General features: G+C 44.2%; 2 protein-coding genes across 12 annotated transcripts in view; one reads left to right on the forward strand and one right to left on the reverse strand.

Annotated features, from left to right (window-relative positions):
• The window catches only part of SHC1 (SHC adaptor protein 1), a 170,294-nt gene extending 161,375 nt beyond the window's left edge, over positions 1-8,919 (forward strand). For 6 of the 9 annotated variants that reach the window (XM_068126930.2, XM_068126925.2, XM_068126926.2 and 3 more), the window contains 3 exons: positions 1,658-1,807; positions 2,257-2,552; positions 6,730-8,919. In XM_068126930.2, the coding sequence (XP_067983031.1) occupies positions 1,658-1,807; positions 2,257-2,552; positions 6,730-6,858 (575 nt within the window). In that variant the 3' untranslated portion in view covers positions 6,859-8,919. The remainder of the gene's footprint in view (positions 1-1,657; positions 1,808-2,256; positions 2,553-6,729) is intronic. The other 3 variants (XM_078785367.1, XM_078785368.1, XM_068126924.2) reach the window with 1 other exon arrangement.
• LOC137434178 (zinc finger CCHC domain-containing protein 9) lies at positions 8,405-17,409 on the reverse strand. 3 transcript variants are annotated; one of them, XM_068126931.2, is made up of 6 exons: positions 17,276-17,409; positions 14,864-15,079; positions 14,606-14,750; positions 9,175-9,267; positions 9,002-9,076; positions 8,405-8,776 (listed from the first exon to the last, which is right to left on the reverse strand). In XM_068126931.2, the coding sequence occupies exons 1-6, from the start codon at positions 17,330-17,332 to the stop codon at positions 8,661-8,663; spliced, it is 702 nt and encodes a 233-aa protein (XP_067983032.2). In that variant the 5' UTR covers positions 17,333-17,409; the 3' UTR covers positions 8,405-8,660. The 3 variants fall into 3 exon arrangements, with proteins under 3 accessions (XP_067983032.2, XP_078641490.1, XP_078641491.1); XM_078785364.1 differs by lacking the exons at positions 8,405-8,776; positions 9,002-9,076; positions 9,175-9,267 and adding an exon at positions 10,336-12,840 and having other exon boundaries at positions 17,276-17,390; XM_078785365.1 differs by lacking the exons at positions 8,405-8,776; positions 9,002-9,076; positions 9,175-9,267; positions 17,276-17,409 and adding an exon at positions 10,336-12,840 and having other exon boundaries at positions 14,869-14,996.
• Positions 17,410-22,702: the final 5,293 nt, after the last annotated feature.

Consider the following 22,702-nt stretch of genomic DNA (forward strand, 5'->3'; position numbering starts at 1 on the left):
CTTTAATACATGGGATCTGAGACTTGCATTAAATGAAAACAAATGTTCTGTTTTCTAAACAACCCCAATATTGTGCTGCTTCACATTTTTGTCTACCAGAATAAGACGTGCCTGACATGGCAATGCAGTGAAGGAATGTGAATTTGTCACACAAAGCTCTGTTGTCTTTTAGTCATCTCTCATGTTGATAAACCTCGTAATCAATGAAAATATTTCATACAGATTTAGTATGCCGCGTTGGACAAACATATCCCGTCACGCCGAGTGGTCTTTTGATCCTCATGAATGGATCAAAGCACGCAGAGCAAGCAAAATTCTTAATATTATAGCTGTGGACCTCCCCTTCCCCTTTCCACATAACAATAAGATGAGCACTAATTTTGGAAAAGCCAGATTTTGTTGTTCATTGTCTAAATCATTGATCTTTATAGGAATCAGCAGGGTGTCTCTTCAATAGTTTGAAAAATAAAATTAAAACACTTGTGATAGCCCCGCTCTCTTTTGGTGCATTAGGCTGACAGGTGGTAGACCTGGAGGTGAAAACACGATTCACTTTCCACAACCCATGGGTATCAAGAGGTACTGACATTAATGAAAGCTGGTAAATGTCATTATAAAGTTGTTGCTGTCCTCAAGTCTCAACTCTTTCTTCGCATTCTCTGGCCCACTGTGACCTCTCCTACCGATGTGGGGTAGCGCTGGCTCCACAACAATTTCATTTATGTGTGGTCAAATGCTCCTTTAACTGGATGTACATCTGCTATCTTCATTCAAAATGTTTCCAAACTGCGGTGACTTCAACCACGACCATGCTGGCTAGGGCTCGATTTCATTACCAGTGACTATTGCATTGCAACCAAATACTTCTGCAAGGCTACAAACTTTACTCACTTGGCTTTCCATCTCGCATCTCGACAAATGGACCAAATATCTTGATGAATCTGGTTATGCCTATTTCGCTTCTACTGTCCCAGCTTCTATCTGACCAAATGCTGAAAAAGCCATCTTTGGAGATCCTCCACCTAAGTGCTGCCTAGTCTGGCTCTTTAAAGCAGACTGTTCAGTTTGCCATTCCCATATCTAAGCTTTCTGCTCACCTCTGCCCCTTTGCCCTTTTATAATGTCCTCCATTCACCTTTGCTTGCTGACGATTTGTTTCTCTTCCACCGTTACTGTGCTTTTCCCTCAGTGTTAACATATTAATGTCTCATCAAAGTTTGATTCCTGACAAGAACCAAAAACTATCAATCTTGTACGGCATGTCAGAGTACGCTGCCCTTTGGGGATGTAAAGCTGGTTATTTCTTTTACTTTTAGGCTATAGATATCAAAGACGTCACACTATCTTTTTGGAGTGGAAAAATAAAAGGAGTCATCTTGGCCAAATTCCCTGCTTTGAGTTGAATCTATAATTAATTAATGTTGCACTGCCTGTGATGCATATGAGTGCTCAGATGGGTAAGTGGCATAGACACATTTGGCCAAGCGGCCTTTACTTGATCTTTGATTAGCTTTTAAACAATGTTCCATTATTCATTTATGTCCCATAATTGGTGGGTTTGAGACTTCAATTAGATTTCGTCTTCCTTCTCCTACCCCCTCTCCCTTCTCTGCCCCCATCCCCTGCTGACCTTTTGGGGGAAAAACACCCCTGCTAGAAGTTGCCCAACCTTCCAGAAAGACCGTACAATCTCCGGTTGGCCAGGGTGGTGTGCAACACACATATGTGAACACACGATTGCCGGTTGTGGCTGGAGAAGTGTTGGGAATGCAAGCATCGCAACAGCCACGTGATGCCTTCGATATGAGTAAGATATTTATACCATACAACTATTTACATAGGATTCACTTCGCAGAAAAACACTATTCCCACAATGAAACACTGCCCCACACACCATGGCCCACCTATTCTTCACACCTTGCATTCACTCAACAGACAATCCTTTAACTTTACTTCAACCAAAGAATCTCTGGGAGCGACTGGCTGACGTTGCCAGATACCTTTGGTCCACCGGCTTTGCAACAATGTGACACTGACGCTGCAATAGCAGCAGCCAAGTTGTCCTGATTCATTACAAAGAAGACAAATGTTTGAGCAAAAAATATATACAGGCTGTGGCTTTTTTTTGTTATTTGATTAATTTGTAAAATTACTTATTTGAATATTTTTGTACTGCTTGCCTCTACTGTTTCTTTAATGTCATGAACTTTTGGCTGGGTCTATAAGCTCTTGCTGTCCTATCTTCATGTTTATCAGAGCCCTTTGAAGATGCACTAAAAACACAAGGCGTTGTTCCAGTGCCGTTCACGGCTTCAAGCCCTGCGACCAACGGCATCCGCACCTCGCCTGCACCAGGCCCTCCGAGGGAGAAGGAACTCAGGGCAGAGAGCTGGTTCCATGGCTGCTTAACTCGGCGTGAGGCCGAGGGCCGTTTATGCAAAGATGGAGATTTCCTGGTGCGTGAGAGCACGACGACACATGGGCAGTTTGTCCTCACGGGAATGCAAAGTCAGCAGGTGAAGCATCTGCTTCTGGTTGACCCAGAGGGTGTGGTAAGTACATAAGGGATGACATACACGACATGACACTTAAGATTCCCCCCCTCCACCCCTCCAGCATTTTACATCATCACGACCAATCAAATTTGCTGCCGACAGACCCTTCCCATGTCCGTATTTCTCAAGACAGTACAGGATAAGGTGTTCTATGAACTGTTGGGTTTTGCCTTCAGATTGGTCCATTGTAATGAAATTGCATTCTTCTCGTTATATTAATGCGGTGTCAATAACAATGGAAGTTGCGGGTTACGATGTGTAAATAAAGGTGGGAAAAGTCTGATTATAATGCAATTTGATTACAGGCTAAAGGCAACAAAAGGTGAACAATTAGAAAGGGGGTGTAGACTTTCTATAGGCACTATACATAGTTTAAAATATATATATATATTATCCAGATCCGAATCTTCACTCAAATTTAATCAATTCGTCCGTGTCACACACACACAACCTGCCCACCACATTTCATCCGAAACCATCCACAACGTTTTGAGATATTTTGCACACAGACAGACAGGAGTGAAAACATAAGCCCCATCCATAACAGATGGCAGAGGTAACAAGAGCGAAGTCCCATTCTTTGCAAATCCCCATGCTTCCCACCTAAAGCAAAGTTTAACTAGAACAGCACTGTAGAGCGCATAACTCCACCAGGCTGAACAGTTTGTTTTGTATCCCACTGATAGGCCGGATCTGGATTCGGACCTGAACCAAAATCTAATCAACTTGTTCTTGTCACCGAACCAACCCATTCACCTAGTTTAGTCATAACCCGTCCATAACTTTTTTTAATATCATGTTATATATCGCTTTTCGCCCGATCTCTCAATGGTGAAGACTCACTTTAAAAATTCTACTAGTTTGGATCCGAATCCAGATCTTCACCAAAATCTAATCATTTCACATACACGACATCTCTGCCAAATTTCGTCTGAATCTGTCCACAACTTTGAGATATCTTGTTCAGACAGACAGGGGTGAAAACATAACCACCATCCACCTTTGGTGGCAGAGTAAATATGCAAAAAGTTCCACCAGGAACCTATATCAAATAGGACCCTATATCAAATTTAGAGTTAATTTTTTTTTTTCCTGCTTTGACCCTTGTGACCCCAAGTTCCTACTACCCGGACATGAGCAGGTCAAAAAAAAAAATCATTACATATTTCATGCATCTCACAATGTTGATTATATATATATATATATATATATATATATATATATATATATATATATATACACAAAGAATTAAGTTAAGCACCCCTACACAAAGAATTAAGTTAAGCACCCCCTAATCCTGTCCTGAACCTGAACCCCCTCGAGCACGTTTGGGACATGTTGGGACGACAAATTGCGAAGATGGTCCCTCCAATAGCCAATCTGGATGAATTGGAACGTGCATTACATCGGGAATGGAACAACCTGCCACAGCAACGCATACGACGGCTTACATGGTCTATGAGACGTAGGGTTGAGTCAGTGATCCGATCACGTGGGTCCTACACACGTTATTGACGCAAAGATCGCTAGAGGTCTTCTCAGAACAATGACTGTACGTTAGAAAACATAAACGTCATCCACACTGTCCGTGATGGACCTATAGCTCCATACTTAAATTGAGGTGAAAATATGCCTAAAATTCCCAAAAAATTTCACCTTAAATTATTCAGAATAAAATATTGAAAACGGCATGATTGTTATGTTTTTATGTGACCATAATATCACTTCTCCAGAAAATATAGCAATATCATGGGTATATTACACTGTTTTGACAACAACAAACTTGTAATGTGCGAGGTTGTAAAAAAACGGGGGGGGGTGCTTAACTTAATTCTTTGTGTATATATATATATATATATATATATATATATATATATATATATATATATATATATATATATATATATATATATATATATATATATATACAGACGGCATTTAATATGGAATATTTTTTTGTGGGGGTGAACTTACTTTTCAAGATGTCTTCGACCCAAAAGTTCATTGGAATTATGTTGAAATTATTCTAGATTTTGTTAATGTGACCTTTAAAAGAAACAAAAACCACATTTGACATTGCGAAACAAATAAATTGATCCTTGAAAGTGATGTAAACTGATATCGAACTCAATTCATGGACAGTACTGTGTTAAACTTCTGTACGTTTTCCAGAACTATCTCTTTATTTTGCACATTAGCCAAAAAATTTTTAACAAAAACAAAAGTTAAATTACGACTGGGATTACGAACAGTAAAATTACAGTTCAGTACTTCGTGTAACCCCCACGAGCATTCAGGAGAGCATGTACACGTTGAGGCATGCTGTTCACGAGATTTGCCAAGGTTTGGACAGGAATCTCATGCCATGCAGTGACAATAGCCTGCTGCAATTCACGCGCAGAGGTCAGCTGCTGGTCCAAGTGGTCGATTTGACGCGTTAATTCTGCCCACAAGTTCTCTATCGGATTCATATCCGGGGACATGGCAGGCCACTCCATATGCTCTACACCACGGTCAGCAAGAAAGTGTTGGATCATGCGAGCATGATGAGGCCGTGCATTGTCATCTTGGAAGACAAAGTTTCTTCGAAAGGCTGCACGAGCAAATGGAAGCAATGTTTCTTCCAGAATGGCCCTGTACTTGAACCGGTTCAGGTTTCCATTCAGAACAACCAGGTCAGTTTTTCCCCCTGCATGAAAAGCAGCCCAAACGGTCACCCCACCACCTCCAGCTTGGACTCTTGGCACTATACAATCTTTGTTGTAGGCTTCATGCACTTGTCTGCGCACTCGGACGCGGCCATCTTGACGATAGACCAGAAATCTAGACTCGTCACTGAAGATCACGTGATTCCAGTGTCCTGGCTTCCATTGACGGTGCTCTCTGGCCCACTGCAATCGGCCCTGGCGGTGTTGTCTGGTTAGGCGTGGCTTTCTCAGGGGACGCCTGGCATGATAGCCTGCTTGAACCAGTCGTTGGTTGACTAGCCTTCTGGATACAGGCACATTTGTCAGTTGCTGCCACTCAGCCCTAAGCCGATTAGCTGACTTGGTACGGCCATTGCGGACTAACCGGTGCAGCTGGCGATCATCCCTCCTTGTGGTTCTGCGGGGACGTCCTGGCCTCGGTATTGGAGTAGGGACACCCCTCTGAGCATTTCGTTTCAGGATCTTTGACACCTGACCTTGAGTGATGCCATACTGCCGAGCAATAGCACGCTGTTTCATGCCGTAATTTCGTAAAGCCACCACTCCATGACAAACAGCATTGTCGAGTTGACGGACCATTTCCAGAGGAAGCGGCAATAACTTTTGGAGATGTGCAGCAGTTGTTTTCCACTAATACAGAACGCAACAACCCTTGTATACCCGACTGTGAAGCCAATCATCAAATGCACCTGTCCGTACATTTTGCCACGCCACCGGTGATATAATCCTGTTATTGACTTCTTGCTGCGACAATCCATGGTTCTTTTAACAAATAAATCACCAAAGTGTAAAAGAAACTCACCAGATTGATATACTGAGTTAAGAAAGTAAACCCAAGTCAAGAAAAAAAAAATATTCCATATTAAATGCCAAGTCTGTATGTATATATATATATATATATATATATATATATATATATATATATATATATATATATATATATATTATATTATATTATATTATATATATAAGGAAGTGTCCGTCCGTGTGTGTAGTATATGTGTTATATCAACTGCTGCTGCTCGCTTGTATCAACAGCAAATGGTAAAATTTTGTTTATCATTCGTACGTCATTTTGAAATTCGTGTATTGCCTCAAGTGCATTAACCAAGAAAGTCAGATCAACCTTGAGGTGGATTCAGTATACCATACCTTTGTGGTTTCTGTCCAATCAGTTTTAAACTTGCATGTTGTATTTGGTTCTGTTTTTATGTTTATGGGTTTGATGGATATGGAGAGCCATTTCTCAGTTAACACAACAAACGAAGCTCTAACCACATTTTTCTTTGCTTTCAACAAACTTTTGGTGCGACACTAAATATCTACCTTTCTGCTGGTTCACAAGTGTGGCATACATATATTGTTTTGAATATTCTATTGAATAGCTTTGGGGTTAAACCCAGATTGTTACGTTTTCCATCTTTGCAATTGAACACGACAACGTTTAACTTTTGCATCCCATCCAGGTTCGTACCAAGGACCGCCGGTTTGACTCCGTGAGCCATCTGATCGAATACCATCGTGACAACCAGCTTCCCATCATTTCTGCCGGCAGCGAGCTCTGCCTCAAGCAGCCCGTAAACCGACTGGCCTGAAAACCTGGTGCTCAATGTGCCAGCATTCCAGTTTTCCAAGGGAATTTGCCAAGTTTTGCCTGCACCGCAGCATCAGACAAATGGTTTTTTGCTTTGTTACTGACTCCGTGACTTTGTCTCATTACATTTGTTTGTTTTTGCACACACGCGAGCACGTTTTCACCAACATTTCTCTTCAAAACGTGACTTCTCATAGAATCTCTGCCTCTTAAGAAAACCCTATCCAACCTGACTTAAATTGTTTGTTCGAACCCCCAGAGGGTGATTGTTCTACCTTCATTGGTTTATGAACAAAGTGAGGATGGTATCCAAAAGTGGAAGTTAATTATTTTTATTTTTTGGTTTTTACACCAATTAAATTGCACTAATTGGCAGACCTTTTGGCAAAAGTGTTCCTGGATAGATTGCGTTTTTGATGCCTATTGCGGCACATGAGAGAGAGAGAGAGAAGTTTTGGGGGTAAAGTTCAAGCAGCAACTGCGATGTTTTCACTTGAGCAAACGTTTGCGGTTCTTGCGCAAGTATTTATTTTGGGCTTGCGAACCCTGCTATTTTTGCAGAATGAAACTGAGGAAAGCAAAATGAAGGCACTGGTAGAATGCAAATCCACAGGAGGGGTCGATTGCAATGACGTGCGAGAATCCAACCCGGAAATTTCTCCTGAGAAGGGGGTCATTGGAACGAGTTGAATGAAACTCACCGTGGTGACGTTTAATAACAGACCTGTAGGTTATTTTGTATTAACTGACATTTTCTGCCTGGCGGTGTAACCGTTTTACCCAGCAAGTTTTTACGGATGGCTATCGAGGGGAATTTTAAAATACATTGTGCTCTCCGGGACATGGAAATGTTCCCTGTCGGGATTTTTAACTTGGCAAATGTAGCCGTTAGGAATAGGAAAGGCATGTAGCTCACATTAAGTAACTTATGTCACCGAGTGTTAAAACGTATAATGCTACTTGGTGACAATGAAGCTGTGAAAGAAGTTCAAGAATAGTATTTTGAGCGGTAATACCGAAGGGGGATGTCGATTATTTGTACAATACTTAATCTGCATATTTTAACTCTTATAATTGTTTTTTTACAGGTCTTTTGTTGTACAAGAAGGCAAGCTACCTGGTTCTTTTACACTGGCCACAATTTGGAAGGTGGTTTCATAAGTTTCCTCTCACAGCACAGTAGTACAGAAAAATCAAAATCCCAGCTGCTTTCACACTTCACACGGTGTGTTTATGGTACAGTGTTCGCTCTTGCTTTGTTGACCAGCGTCGGTGTGATGGGTTAAGGGACAGTGACAGTTAAGGGACATAATGTAAGCCGACGCTCATCGTCGTTACCTATCTGACTGCTCAAATGTGCCACGCCCTTCATACCACCGTGCCAAGTACTGGCAAGTGCCAAAATACCTGTATGCTATGCTGCATGGACTCTGTGCCCCCCCCCCCCCCACCCTGCGCCCACTCTCCCACACCCTGCGCTTGTGAAGTTTGTATAAAATATTTATTTATTAAAACAAAACAAAAAAAAAAAAAACGATTTGCAAATGCATTTTCTTATTCGCTTTTTTGCTGTTTGTTTTATTCACTTGGACATGTGATAATTTATAGCCAATCTACAACGTTTTCTTTCTCCAAGGAATAGATACATGGGGTGGAGGGGGTAATAACCCTGACCTGGATGATGTCCTGCTGCTCAATAGACTTCCTGTCCATGCTGCATCATCCTGTCAGGCATAATCTTTTGATATTGGAACTGTTTACATGGAACTTGCACTGCTGTCCTGCAATTTGAACTAAACATCTTCAGAATGTCACAACTTTAGCCCGTTTTGGCCTGGGTGGTTGAGGCTTTGGTGGTGGCTCCAGGGCATCAACACTTTCTCCAGGCCTCCACATACTGGCAGTAGTTTCGCCATCACCTGAAAAGATAGTCAAGTGCCATTGTTGGTGGAAAGACCCAGCTGAGAGCATTGCGAACAAGCATGCTGGAATTTTCACTGCACACAATGCTTGATGGGATGTAAATTTGTACACATGATTAATTAAATTGGTTGGATTTTTCTTTCCCCTCAAGTCTGTTCGACCCTGCCAACCCCTCATCCCCAACCTCTCCCTCCGGTAAAGGTCAATTGCAAGTTTCTTGCCTGCTTCTTCACGAAGTCTTTCTGTACAGTCGCGCTGAAAGTGCTCAACAGATCCACACGTACGGCAGCTTCCCCCTGCACACAGAGAAACCATGAGAAAGAAACCGGAAAGACTGGGCTACGACAGAAGTGAGTGTCACTGCAAGCCAAGTAGTTTTTTGGAACCCACTGACCTTCTGCATACAACCCCTTGGGGTTTTGTGAGCAAGAGCGTGATAAGTGGCCCATCTCTCCACAGATGAAACATTTTGCAAAAGGAAGGTCCCCTTGAAAGAAACATCAGAAATCATTTGCTGTACTTCTTGAGCAAAAAAAGAAAAAAAGAAAGATAATATTAAGAGCTCAGGATGCTTCTCTGCCCATCTAGTTCCACATCATATATTAATCCACAACTACATCTACTACCAGTATTTCCACAGTTTTGTGTGGTCGGTGAGGGTGGTGGGATGTTTTTGACAAATAAAACGAGAGGGAGAATTGCTTTGCGATACATGTCCCCTACTGGTCCCTATGATTGTTCTTGTTCCAAGCACTCAGCAATTGTGCTCGCCATGTGCAGTAGACCACCGTTTAGATCGCCATGTGCAGTAGGACAAATCATTTTAGGTATGCAAAGCTACATAATAGATTGCAGCTTCTGTAACTTATCCGAAAGTCATGTACCAAGTTTCATGCCAATATGTTAAAGGGTATGGGGAAAAAGTCTGAAAAACCACAGGTGGGACAGACGGAGAGCAAACCTATAGTCCCCTCCGGTGAAACCAGTAGGGGACTAATAATTGAGACAACAATCCTGTGACAGTTGGGTTTGAAACACCAACCACCGGGATGCCATAATGTCATCCAGCATAGAAAACTGGCAAAAAGTCTACTTTTGACTGGGCCGAGCGGAATAAAAGTTGAAGGTAAATTTGGATCCTATAAGCAGAATTGTATGACATTTAATTACGCTTACAAAGTTTGGTGACTGTGTGCTCACCAGTGGGAGAACAGACAGGAAATGGAACAGACAACGGGCAGTCGTATTATTTATACAACATATACACCAAATCATAATTTTCAGAAGGTTCCATTATGAAATAAAAATAAGAGGATGATTTGTAATACCGGTTATCACCAAAGGTGGCACTATTTATGATATACATATCGTACAGTATATGCATCTGCTCATCGATAGTTATAGAAGGTATGATTAAGTCTAACTGACACTTCTTGTTCAGTCACTGGATGTTCAATTGGATTGTTCAAATTGGTCTTGTTCAATTGGATTGATAAAATGATATTAGAGAAGGAATGAAGCCAATTTAATCGGGACCACATTTCCTCCACTCGGGCATGCATTTGCCTTCCAGAAAGTTCTCGAGATATCGAGAAAAGCATTCTGAGCAATCTTCATTCATTGAGCCTTGCATGGCTAAAAGGTATCTTGATGTATTCCAATGGTGTAATTGTTACTCTATTTGTAATATTCAGTCAATTAAAAACGAAATATTTACCTTTTGTTTCACCTTCAGGTGCGTGGGTTGGTTTGTGGAGGCTACGACCTGATAGTAAGGGCATTTTATGAGATATTTCACAAATCTGTTAACTAAATTGTTACCAAAAAATTTCTTCACCAATGTTTGTAAAGGTGTGTAATAACATGTGTTAAAATGTTGAAGTTCAACTCCCGTGGGAAACCCAGAAAAAAAGCTGTTGAATTCGGGTACCGAAAAATTATTTTCGAGAATTTTTTTTTTTTTAAATCGGCCCTTAAGTAACTTATGAGGGGTCAAATAAGGGTTTTTCATGATTCTGAGTTGATCGTTAACATTTATATTTTCATTAGGGTCTCCTTCAATAACTGGGAGGAACTCGATCTGTGTGCTCTGCTTTGCATCATTAGCATGGATTCTCTTCATCCAGCCATTCCAGTTGGAGTGTGGGAACTCAGGATCGTTGGCTTTGATCACCCACCCCGCTGCCCAGAGTGTGTCACCTGGAGTGAGGAGTGGCTGATCATGAGCCAGGGAGGAGGAAAGCTCAGCGAGGGGGAGAAACATGATCGCGTTCGTTCCTATCTGTTTCCTGTTCGTAAATGGAATAATCTTTACTTCAGTTCCTCTCAGGATCTTAGCTTTGTCGAGTGCCTTCAACGTCACCCGGGGGAAAGCTGCTGTTGTCTGTGGATCTGGCAAAGGTGGTGCCGGAGAGGTGACTTCGATCCAACCCATTGAGTGAAAGGGAATGTTTCCGTGAATAGAGACAATGTTTAAATCTATATTGTCTCCAACAAACTGAGTGACTGCATTGTTTGTTTCCCCAACCTCCATAAAGACCACCTGATCATTACTTGACAATTCACTTTCACTGGCTGGCACTTTGGCTGTCATCACTGATTTATCCTCAAGCGCAGCATCAACCGCAACCTCATCATTGATCTGTTCATCGGTTTCCTCCACAATGGTGTCAAGAGTGCCAGAAGTATCTGGAACATCATCTCCACTCCTACTATTAAGGAAGCAGTATTTGTAGTTTTGTGTCTCCGTGTAAGACTCAGTGTATCCCAGCCGGTGGAACTTGTTGAGCATCCATTTTGACCCAAATCTATGATCAAGTTGTATGGCAAGCCCCATTTGGTGTGGCAATACTCCAGACCGAGGTCGACAGGCCTTAATAAAATTCTGCCCCCAAACGGCATCTCTTTCGTCTGTCTTGACAATCGGTCTCAAGAACATCTGAAGGCTTGCAGGAACAAGTGTCAGCTGACTATCGATGTCAGTCATACTGTGTGTGGTGGGGTATGACTTTGGACCTAAATCAATCAAGGCAATATCATTGGATATGAACTTGAGTGCCGTCTTTATGATCTGAGTCTTCTCATCTCCATGGTCAAGATTAGCATGATGCTCTCGCAGAATATTGTCGGTGCCATCTTTGAGACAGAGTACATCTGCCCTTCTTTCCTGTGTTGTGAAATACAAGGTGTCTTCGTATTTCTCTAGAAGTTTTATCTTTAGCCAATGCTTTGAATAAGAAAGGCTCTTCTCTGGTGACTGATCAAACTCCTGCAGCTTTTCATGGACTTGGTCCATGTTTATTACCCCATGCTCTAATTCTGAGTCTAACCATTCCCAGAATTCAATAAAAACTGCCTCTCGCTCCTCATCAATACTCCTCTGTCCTCTCTTCCTTTTTCCTTCCTCATCAGTCTTGGACAAACTGTCACCTCTCGCAAACATAAGTTTGCATCGCAAATGGTACAGTGTTTCTTCTGCTACCAAGTCGTTGATCCCTTCCAGGCATCCAGTGACTTCAGTGCCCCAGTCATCCCCGCGACTCCGTGCTGTCTTCAGCAAGCTTGCCTTCAGTGTATCTGCAGTCAAATTATCTGGCACTCTGTATTTCTTTCTAGCTTGTGCTGGATTATTTTTGTAGAGCTGGGCTGGTTGGTTGCAAAGAATGCATACATCCTTATACAGGAGGTCAACTGACTGTGATCTTCTAGAACTGCAGCCAGTTGATGAACTGAACTCACAAGTAGTGCATCTTCTCTTCAACTTTGATGACTCTTTCTCTGCCTTTGATGCTTGAGCTGACTTCTTGGTGGTTGCAACAAAGTTGTTGTACAGATCATTTTTACACTTCTGGTGGTACCTCAGTTTTCCTTCCTTTTGAGCCTCCTTCATACGTTCCACAACAGTAACATTTTCGACAGTTTCTGCTTGTTTCAATAAAGTTGAGTATCCCTTTGGAGTTGCCTGTATGAGCCTTTCAGCTGGTGTATCCGAGCGTGCACAGATGAAGCAATTGAGCACAGGTGGAGTAACGTCTTCATCCATATTGCTAGACTCCATGTCCTGCAAAGTAGAAAATGAGATATATTTAGAAATTATTTTTCCACAAAGGAGTGTCTGTGGTGAAATATAAATGTTAACAATCAACTCAGAATCATGAAAAGCCCTTATTTGACCCCTCATAAGTTACTTAAGGGCCGATTAAAAAAAATAAAAATTCTCGAAAATAATTTTTCGGTACCCGAATTCAACAGCTTTGTTTCTGGGTTTCCCACGGGAGTTGACCTTCAACATTTTAACACGTGTTATTACACACCTTTACAAACATATTGGTGAAGAAATTTTTTGGTAACAATTTCGTTGACAGATTTTCATATGTTTCCCTTACTATAACGCCAGGGGGGTTGACTCAGCCTGTCATCCTTCCGAGGTCGGCAAATTGAGTACCAGTTCACTGGTAATTCCCTGTGTGTCGCAAGAGTCGACTAACAGGGTTGGTGGCAGGAAGGGCATCCGGCCGTAAAAGATTGCTTCAAAAAGGGGACCATGGTGCCAGAAAAAGGCCAACCCCTGCTCTGCAGGGAAAAATGGCCTCTAAAGGTGGTTCTTCTTTAAGACTGTTATTATTGTGTATGTGAGAGTTCTTGATACAATTGTTTTGTTCTACAATTGCATGGGTGTGGTTTTACCATGGTTTATTAGAACACTCTAAATAACAAATCTTTCTGCCACGTTCCCTCTTGAGACTGAGGGGCACCGTAACCAGGGTTTGGGGAGGTAATACGTAACACTATGAACAACATATCTTAAAAAGTTGTGGATGTATTTGGACGAAATTAGGTGGAGAGGTTGGATATATGACACAGCCAAAATGATTCGATTTTGGTGACGATCCGGATATGGATGTGAGAATTTCACCATTGAGACATATGGCAAAAAATGATAGAGGCATAATATCTCAAAGTTGTGGGTGGATTTGAACAAAACTTGGTGGACAAGTTGGGTGTGTGACAAGGATGAATCTATTAGTTTGGTGAAGATCTGAATATGGATCCGGATGAGATTCCCGAGTTGTTAGTTTTTATTTTTTTGTATTTTTTTGTATACAAGATCGAGACTCGTGAAAGAGCTAACATTAATCACACAAAAAGACAAACCGACACACAAAACACAAAACCCACGAATATGCCACTCGAATATGGCACGAATATTTTCAAACCCACGAATATGCAGAACCGTTGTTAGGGTTAATGAATTTACGGAACACAGCCGCGAATAGAAAAAAAAAAATACCCCCCGCGAATGCACGGAACCCAGCTGCGAATAGGAAAAGAAAACCCGTGATTTCGCCGAACACGGCCGCGAATAGGAAAAAAAACCCCACAATTTTGCAGAACATGGCTGTGAATATTAAAAAACGCGAATTTGCGGGACACTTTTCCGCGAATAGAGAAGCAGGTCGCATTTTATCACCCGGGAGTACGCGGAACCCACGAATATGCAGAACCGTGAAAAGCGGTGTCCGATAGTATACCATGATATTTCAAAGTTGTGAACAACTCATAACAAAACTTGGTGGACGAGTTGGTTAGGTGACATGAACAAGCCGATTTGATTTTGGTTCAGGTCTGAATCTCCAGATCCGGCCTATCAGTGGGGTCGAAAACATAAATCGTTCAGCCTGATTGAGGTATGCACTCTACAGAGTGCCGTTCTAGTTCTTGTTTAGTTTTCTGCCAGTGCTTTTCACTTAAACCCTGACATTAACTTTGCCCTCAGAGAACCATAACAAAGTTCACCATTAACACCACTTTTGACCCTTTCTCACCCTCGGCTGAACGTGATGTGCAGTGTTGCATTCCATGCTCTGTAGATCCACAGCGAAAGCAAATACCAGCTCCAGACTCAAAGTTTTCCACGGCCAGAGGACAATCTCCCACTTCGTGACCTGGCTGCCGGCACTGGAAACACACCTGGAATACAGATTGTGCGAAAGAACATGTGAGCCTAGTTCACCTTGCAGATGTTTCTTGGAATTATCAAATTGGTACCTATACAACTTCCTTCGCTCCCAGACCATGCATACCTTACTTGTAAGCTTCCGTCGCTGCCTTTTCAACCGCCGTTCCTCCCTCCGTCGTTCCCGCATCACTTCAACCTCCAGCCGCTCATCTCTTGCTTCTGTTCCCCGAGAAGCCTCGCATTTCCGCTGGAATGCGATGAAGCCGTTCACATCGTCATCGTCGTCCTCTTTTTCAGACGTTTTTGTTTTTGTCTTCCTCCAGTTTCTCTTTCCTTTTTTCTACAAGCAAGGATTTACCAATTCAACTTCAGTCTAAAGTGGCACCAATAATGCAAGTGATATGCATGTAAAAATATATCACTGAGGGGGTGCAACCTCCTGCCATTTGTACACAAATAAAAGCCTTTTTCTCCAGGAGTTAAAGCTTGTGTAAGAGCCACAACACAAATCATGTGTGTGCATGACAGGACAAAAACTTCAGCTTGGGGGACGTGACGTCACTTCCCCGGGCACTCTGGGTCCCAGTGATTCCACCTATATGACGTTTCTTTTCTCTCTGAACTCAGTTAGGCATTTCCTCCTCCCAATTGATAGTTTATCTCTGCTCTATGCTTGAATTTCTGAGCATTAAGCATGGAAATGGTTCATATTATTTTTCTTTGCCAGTATGACTAGGCCAGTGTCTGAATCGAACTGCTGACCGACCAGACTCAGCCACTTTAACCATTTATGCAATCGAGTGTGATAATTGAATATCTAAACTAAAACAAGACCGATAGTCGAACAACGGCGTAGCCGGGCTTGGTTGATACTTTAGTTGAAGAGGATATAGTATGGCCTAGGTGGGGATACCAGTTAGCAAACCTGGTGTTGGCTTAGCGGTTAGCGTGCCGGCTTGGGATCCTAGGATCCTGGGTTCGAATCCCGGTCGATTGTCTGAATTAATGCCAGGGGGGTTGACTCAGCCTGTCATCCTTCCGAGGTCGGCAAATTGAGTACCAGCTTGCTGGGATGAATGATCCCGGTGTGTACCCCGATTTAGAATAGGTACACCGTATCCCTGTGCATCGTAAGAGCGTGACCAAGGGTTGGCGTCAGGAAGGGCATCCGGCCATAAAAAAACATTGCCTCAAATAGGGAACCATGATTGTCATGGGGCCCGCAAGGCTAACCCCCGCTCTGGCGGGGGAAAATGGCCTTAAAACGATCATTCATTCATTCAAATAATGTTAGTATTCAATTATTTTGACTTCAGGCATGAACAGCCAGTTCGTGAATGACTTGGGTTAAAAAATAATAATAAAGGTGAATGGCAAATCATGAACCAATAAATTCCATATTCCTGTACCACCTCCAGTCGAATGTCAGGCATTGACAGCAGGTTCGTGAAGGACTTGGACAAAAAACGTCCCCAGTCTGAATGTTGCTTTATCTAGTCAATGGTGAAACTGCAAATGGGGAATCCGTGAATGTCACGGATGGAAACCCTTACATTTCCTCATTCTGCTTTAAACTCAATATCTCTACATTTTTATTCCAAACAACATCATTCATCATTTCAATCACAAATTAATACTATATTATTCATATATCAAAATATCATGTTAAATCTCGATTTAACGGGAAGGGGTGTGGGGGAGTGGAGGCATCACCTGATGCTGGGAACGACAAACATGTACGCAAAATTTGCTGAAGAGCATCCCAGCCCTGTTTTCCTACGATTTTCAGTCGTTCCCCCAACTCCTTTGAAACCCCTGCTGCTCTTCTCCAATCTCATCAGTCTTCCTTATCCTACCATCCAGAATCATCTCTAGTACGTACCTTCATGATCAATAACTGTCTGATTTGCGTCGTTGAGCATGAAAATGTCCTTCAAGGTTAGACAACAGGTTTGAGCATCGGCCTATAGAAACAACCTTTGTTATGGAGCACTCTATATTATGGAGCACTATTCTCCTGCAGATGTCCTGCTCCTGGTGATTGAGTGACCTTGTTTCATACGACAATACAATGGATTCCTATGTCTGTTTTCAAAAAAAGTCAATTATTAATTAATTATGTCCGAAAGGACGACCCAATCTCTCCACCATGTAACTATGGAGACCCGATTGTCCACACCCTGAAACTCCACCCATTTCGTACGTCCTGCCCCCTTTCCCTCTCCTATCTATTCCGACTGTTCTGTCTTCCCCCATACATTTCTCTTCTTTGAAATTCCCTCAAATTATTGTTTCCGTTTATAAATGTCAATTCGCATCATTGGTAAGAACCAAAATGAGGAGTCGTCATGTAACAGACATTTTAAAGAAACATCTTGACACGTCGGTACTTTTTCTAATCTCCAAATACCAACAGCCATACCTTGGGCCTGTATGCCCTCAATTGACACGTACTGTACTGTATCGTAGACCAATTGTACAGCGCTTTCCTTGGATGCAAATCGAAAGTACGAACTCTTTCACGAACCAAACTTACCGAGTCCAAGGTTGATGTCGGCCGGAGCCGATTGCCAACCCGAGCCCAGCGAGTCATGATGCTTTGCCCGGACACGTGATCTTTCCCCACTTGCCACTGTACAGTACAGTATTGTAAGTTGCTCGCCACACTATCACTATGAGAACAATCTAAACTTGCGCTTCAACTTATAATTCTATATTATGTGCCGCAAGTTTAAGTATTGACAATGTCTACAACTAGCATAGATGTAAAAGGAAAAGGAAAATATTTACAGATATTCACCGGCTGTCGCTGCACCAGCAGCTACACCGCAACATTATTTTTTAAAACTAGATTTTGCGGAATTCTCGGAATGAACAGGTAAATTGGACATTACATTTTATCATACGCCACACGGGTGGGATATTTATTCGGTAAGTAAATATGGACAGAAAGGCTCGGTTCTGACGTTTGGATATATCGAGTAGTTTTCATCCGGGACTGCAGATGTCGATGGTTCATTCACCGTCCATTGGTTATGCTTTAACATTGCCAGATGTCACCAACTAAACCTACGGGTACCTTGTGTAAACTTGTGTACCTGAGGTGTTCCGTTAGCAAGCAGCTTGCTATCGCATTCCAAGCTAGTCGTTCCGTACTTACAGCTTTGCAAGCCGCTCGCCTCGCTGCTAGCCAAGCGGATACAACGATTAAGAGTGCAGGTTCGTAATGTGAGGAAAAATGCCCGTCGTAGCCGGATTTAAAACGACACTGCAACCAGTGTTTGCTTAACGGTTAAGCTTAACCGTCCTCCCCCTTCTTTTCCTCTCCTCCTTCCTCCCCCTCCCTTTCCTCTCCCCTCCCTGTCCTCTCCCCCTCCCTTTCCTCTCCTCTCCCCCTCCCTTTCCTCTCCTCTCCCCCTCCCTTTCCTCTCCTCTCCCCCTCCCTTTCCTCTCCTCTCCCCCTCCCTTTCCTCTCCTCTCCCCCCCTTTCCTCTCCTCTCCCCCTCCCCTTCCTTTCCTCTCCTCTCCCCCTCCCCTTCCTTTCCTCGCCTCCTCCCCTCTCTTTCTTGTCCTCTCCTCTGCCCCTTCCCTCCCTTTCCTCTCCTCCCTCCTTCCCTCCCTTTCATCTCCTCTTCTCCCTTTCCTCATCTCCCTCCCCTCACCTGCCTTTCCTCTTCTCTTCCCCTCCCCTCCCCTCCCCCTCCTCTCCTCCCTCCCCCTCCCCCTCCCTTTCCTCTCCTCTCCCCTCCCCCTCCCTTTCCTCTCCTCTCCCCTCCTGCACCTCCTCCCTTTCCTCTCATCCCCCTTCCCTCCCTTTCATCTCTTCTCCCCTTTCCTCTCCTCCTCCCCTCACCTCCCTTTCCTCTCCTCGCTTGCCTCTACCCCTCCCCTCCCTTTCCTCTCCTCCCCCTCCCCCTCCCTTACCTCTCCAACCCCCTCCCTTTCCTCTCCTCCCCCACCCCTCCCTTTCCTCTCCTCCCCCTTTCCCACTCTCCTCTTTCTTTCCTCCTCCCCCCACTCGCCCCCCTTTCCTCTCCCCTCCCTCCTCCCACCTTGGCCTCCCCCTTCCTCTTCCTCCTCCTCCCCTCACCTCCCTTTCCTCTCCTCGCTTGCCTCGACCCCTCCCCTCCCTTTCCTCTCCTCCCCCCTCCCCTCCCTTTCCTCTCCTCCCCCCTCCCCTCCCTTTCCTCTCCTCCCCCTCCCTTACCTCTCCAACCCCCTCCCTTTCCTCTCCTCCTCCTCCCCTCCCTTTCCTCTCCTCCCCCTTTCCCCCTCTCCTCTTTCTTTCCTCCTCCCCCCACTCGCCCCCCTTTCCTCTCCCCTCCCCCCTCCCACCTCGGCCTCCCCCTGCCTCTTCCTCCTCCATTTCCTCTTCTCCCCCTCTTCCTTCCTCTCCCCTCCCCTTCTTTCCTCTCCTCCTCCCTCTTCCCTTTCCTTTACTCTGCCCTTCCTTCCTCTCCTCCTCCTTCCCCCCTCCCTTCCTCTCCTCCTCCCCCCTCCCTTCCTGGAATCACACATGTTTAAATTCCTTCGGATGCTGTTCGGCCCACACAATGATGCACAAACGTTTCAATTTTTTTTAGAGATCAGGTGCTCTGGGGATTACACTTCTGTGACGTATATATTACCGAAAAGACCCGAGGACCCCAAAGATCCAGAGGACCCCAAAAAACTCAAATGATCCAAAAGACCCTGAGGACCCAAATGACCCAGAGGACACAAAAGACCCAAAATATCCCAAGGATGCAAAAGAGCTTGAACATCCAAAAGTCCCAAATGAACCAGAGGACCCAAAAGACCCTGAGGACTCCGAAGACCCAAAAGAAGAGTAATTATGTCTCTTACATTTGTTACGGATTCATCACTTCCATTGTTGTGGTTTTCATCCACTTGAAACATTTCTGGTTCCATGTATTATTAATATTGTGGTTTGAGGGAAATAATGGTTATTGTTGTCAAAAGGTAAAAAGGTTAATGTTTTAAATGAAACTGGAACCGGACGACGACCTTCTGAGATGGGTCAGGAGCTCTTCAGGGTCAGGAGCCCTTCTGAGAAAAAGGAGACCGGAAACGGAAGAAGAAAAGACACGAGGTCCTGGAGACGCGACGATTCTTCTTCTTCCTCGCCGAGCTCGGACGCGAGGGGCGTCGATTGAGCAACGTAAGAGAATCGGCGTTTCAAAGCCCGTCTGGCGAGAGGAGTTACCGGGACGTGTAACTACCCTTTGACACGTCAAGTCACTGTGGGTTCGTGCACGAAACCAAGCAGCTGGCACAGTTCGCCTCGCCGTCTACAAGGCCGCGTACGGGTCGCACCTGGGGCCGCGCACGCTGGGCAAGCCGCGTGTTGCTTTGCCTGCTTTACATTACCCGCTTTGCTTGGCCAGGAGGTGCACGCTGCAGCCGTTGTTCCCGGTACGGGACGTGCCCGGTGAAAGCACGTCAGGAAGGGTCCGTTCAACCGCCCACGTGCGGAGATCGAACTACAGGAGTACGGAGACATTGTGAGAGACATTGACCACGGAGGGAGTCGGGAGTGGGGCTCACGTGAGGAATGTATAAGATGGCCATCTTAGAGTTAATGTAGATGAGTTTACATCTTTGTACTATTGATTGCTGATTGTTGATGGTTGATTGCTCGGGGAATATATCATTGATTATTCCGGATCCTTGGTGTGGGGTTTTTTCTTGGTTGGAATTCATATTGATTGCGTTACGAAAGCGCATACATAATAAATCTTTCTGGCGGAGTTCCTCTCACGATCCGGGGGTCACCGAGACCAGGTAGTCACCGGGAGGACCACATAACAGTCACAGCGACGGCAAGGAGAAGAAAAGGGGGCGGAGCGAAAAGTCAGAGAAGAAGCGGGTTGCTTTGCGGTCTGGATCGAACGTTGTCGAGCAAGAGTCACGTACTTTGGGTTTCCTGGGAAAAAGGATTCCTGCGATAAAGTTGTTATCGCTGTGACTGATCATCCTGCGTGTCAGGTTTGGCGTTAGATTCCGAAGAATCATCACTGGGTCGTTACGACTCGAGGGCAAGCCGTTGGCCATTTTGACTCACGCGCTTCACGCATCGAGCAAACTTTCCTTGCTTTGTCCGCCGTTTCCACCGCTTTCAGACGTATCTGTGGTGTGTGTGTGCACCAAGGCTTTTGACGATTACTTTGCGGCTCGCCGACTGTGAACAGTGAAAGTTCATACCTGGAGGGCGCCTTTGGATTTCCCAGTCGCTGTGAGTGCGCCTTTGTGCCGCTTTAACCGCATGACCCTTTTCTCCGCTTTGGCCGCGTGCGTCTTTGTGCCGTTTTGGGCGGCGTGACTGTGCCTGTCATCTGAACGAGATTCTGGTTTCGATTCGACATCGTTCCGATGATCACTGGAGGGGATCGGCTCTGAGCTCGAAGACGGGAATATAGAGACATTGGGGAATGTTCTTTTTCCACTCACTTGGAGCACAGTGAGTTACCTTGTACTAGCTGATGGTACCATCATAGGAGATATATTGATTGTACTCTTGATTCCTATTATTATTGTACTGTTATTTTTGTGTGATTTTTAATACAATATTTGTTTGTTGGTAACAATTGGTGTGGTTTCACCATTGTTTTTGACACAGAATAACACATTTTTCTGCCGTGACTCCTCTCGGGGCTCGGAGGTACACCGTGACCAGGGGGTCGGGGAGGAGCACGTAACAGAAATTGGGGGCTCGTCCAATTGACTCAGGGGCTCGAAATTGGGTCTTCGTCCGGGATAGAATTCCCTAGCATTCCCAAAATTCCCAAATTTGGAATTTTTCTAACATTCCCAAATTTTTCAAAAATTTGGGAATTTTTGTGTGAAGGTTAACAGGTGTTAACTGATAGTCACCATGGTGTTTGATACAGAAAAGTTTGCGGCATCCCCTAATGAGGCACAGTTCCAAGCGTTAAAAAAATCGGAACTCTTGATATTGGCCAGACATTTTAACTTGGAGGTCCGAGTTAATATGAAGAAAGCAGAGATGCAGACATTGATGGTAGAATCTCTGGTGGGACAGGGAACATGGACAGAGGTAGCCTTGGATTGGTTACCCGAGGAAAAAGAAAATGTGGAGCTCCGGAAAACGGAGATGCAACTGCAGAGCCAGGAAAGGTTAAAAGCAGAGGAATGGAGAGCTGCAAGGGAACTCGAGGAGAGAAGAGCAGAGGAAAGGAGAGCTGAAGAAGAAAGAAGAGAAGAGGATAGGAGAGCTGAAGAAGAAAGAAGAGCAGAGGAAAGGAGAGTTGAAAGGGAACTCGTGGAAAAAAGTGTAGAACAGGAACGAGAACTCGAGAAGAAACGAGCAGAGGAAAGAAGAGCCGAAAGGGAGTTAAAGGAACATGACATGGAGTGTCAGAGGGAAATTAAACTCAAGGAACTGGAATTAATGAAAGAACGGGGAGAGGTAGCATCCATGCCGGCTGGTTCGACAACTAGTCAGAACACCTGGGATGTTAGTAGGCATGTGAGGCTGGTTCCACCCTTCAATGAAAAGGAGGTAGCCAAGTTTTTTTTACACTTTGAGAAAGTGGCTCAAAAGTTAAAATGGCCTGTGGGGTCCTGGACTATGTTAGTGCAAAGTGTTCTGGTGGGTAAAGCTCAAGATATATTTTCGGCTTTACCGATTGACAAATGTACAGATTATGAGGAAGTGAAGAAAGCCATTCTCAAAGCCTATGAATTGGTCCCTGAAGCTTACCGGCAAAAATTCCGGAATGCCAGGAAGAGAGAGAGTGAGACCCATGTGGAGTTTGCCAGAATGAAGGAAACCATGTTTGATCGGTGGTGTGATTCGAAGGGGATTGGGAAAGACTTCGAACTGTTGCAACAATTGATCTTGGTGGAGGAATTCAAACAGTGTGTCCACGAGGACATTAAAGTACATCTGGAGGAAAAGAAGGTACCAGCGTTGTATGAGGCAGCAACCGTGGCAGATGAC

This window comes from Myxine glutinosa, chromosome 10 (assembly GCF_964187855.1).
Source record: "Myxine glutinosa chromosome 10, kmMyxGlut1.1, whole genome shotgun sequence".
Taxonomy (NCBI): Eukaryota; Metazoa; Chordata; class Myxini; order Myxiniformes; family Myxinidae; genus Myxine; species Myxine glutinosa.

Bases quoted from the DNA above. Each gene is read 5' to 3' on its own strand.
- LOC137434178 (XM_078785364.1), bottom strand. From the start codon at position 14,641: ATGGAATGCAACACTGCACATCACGTTCAGCCGAGG. The intron at 12,841-14,605 runs GTGAGAAAGGGT...TCTACTTTGCAG, and splicing joins CACATCACGTTCAGCCGAGG to GACATGGAGTCTAGCAATAT.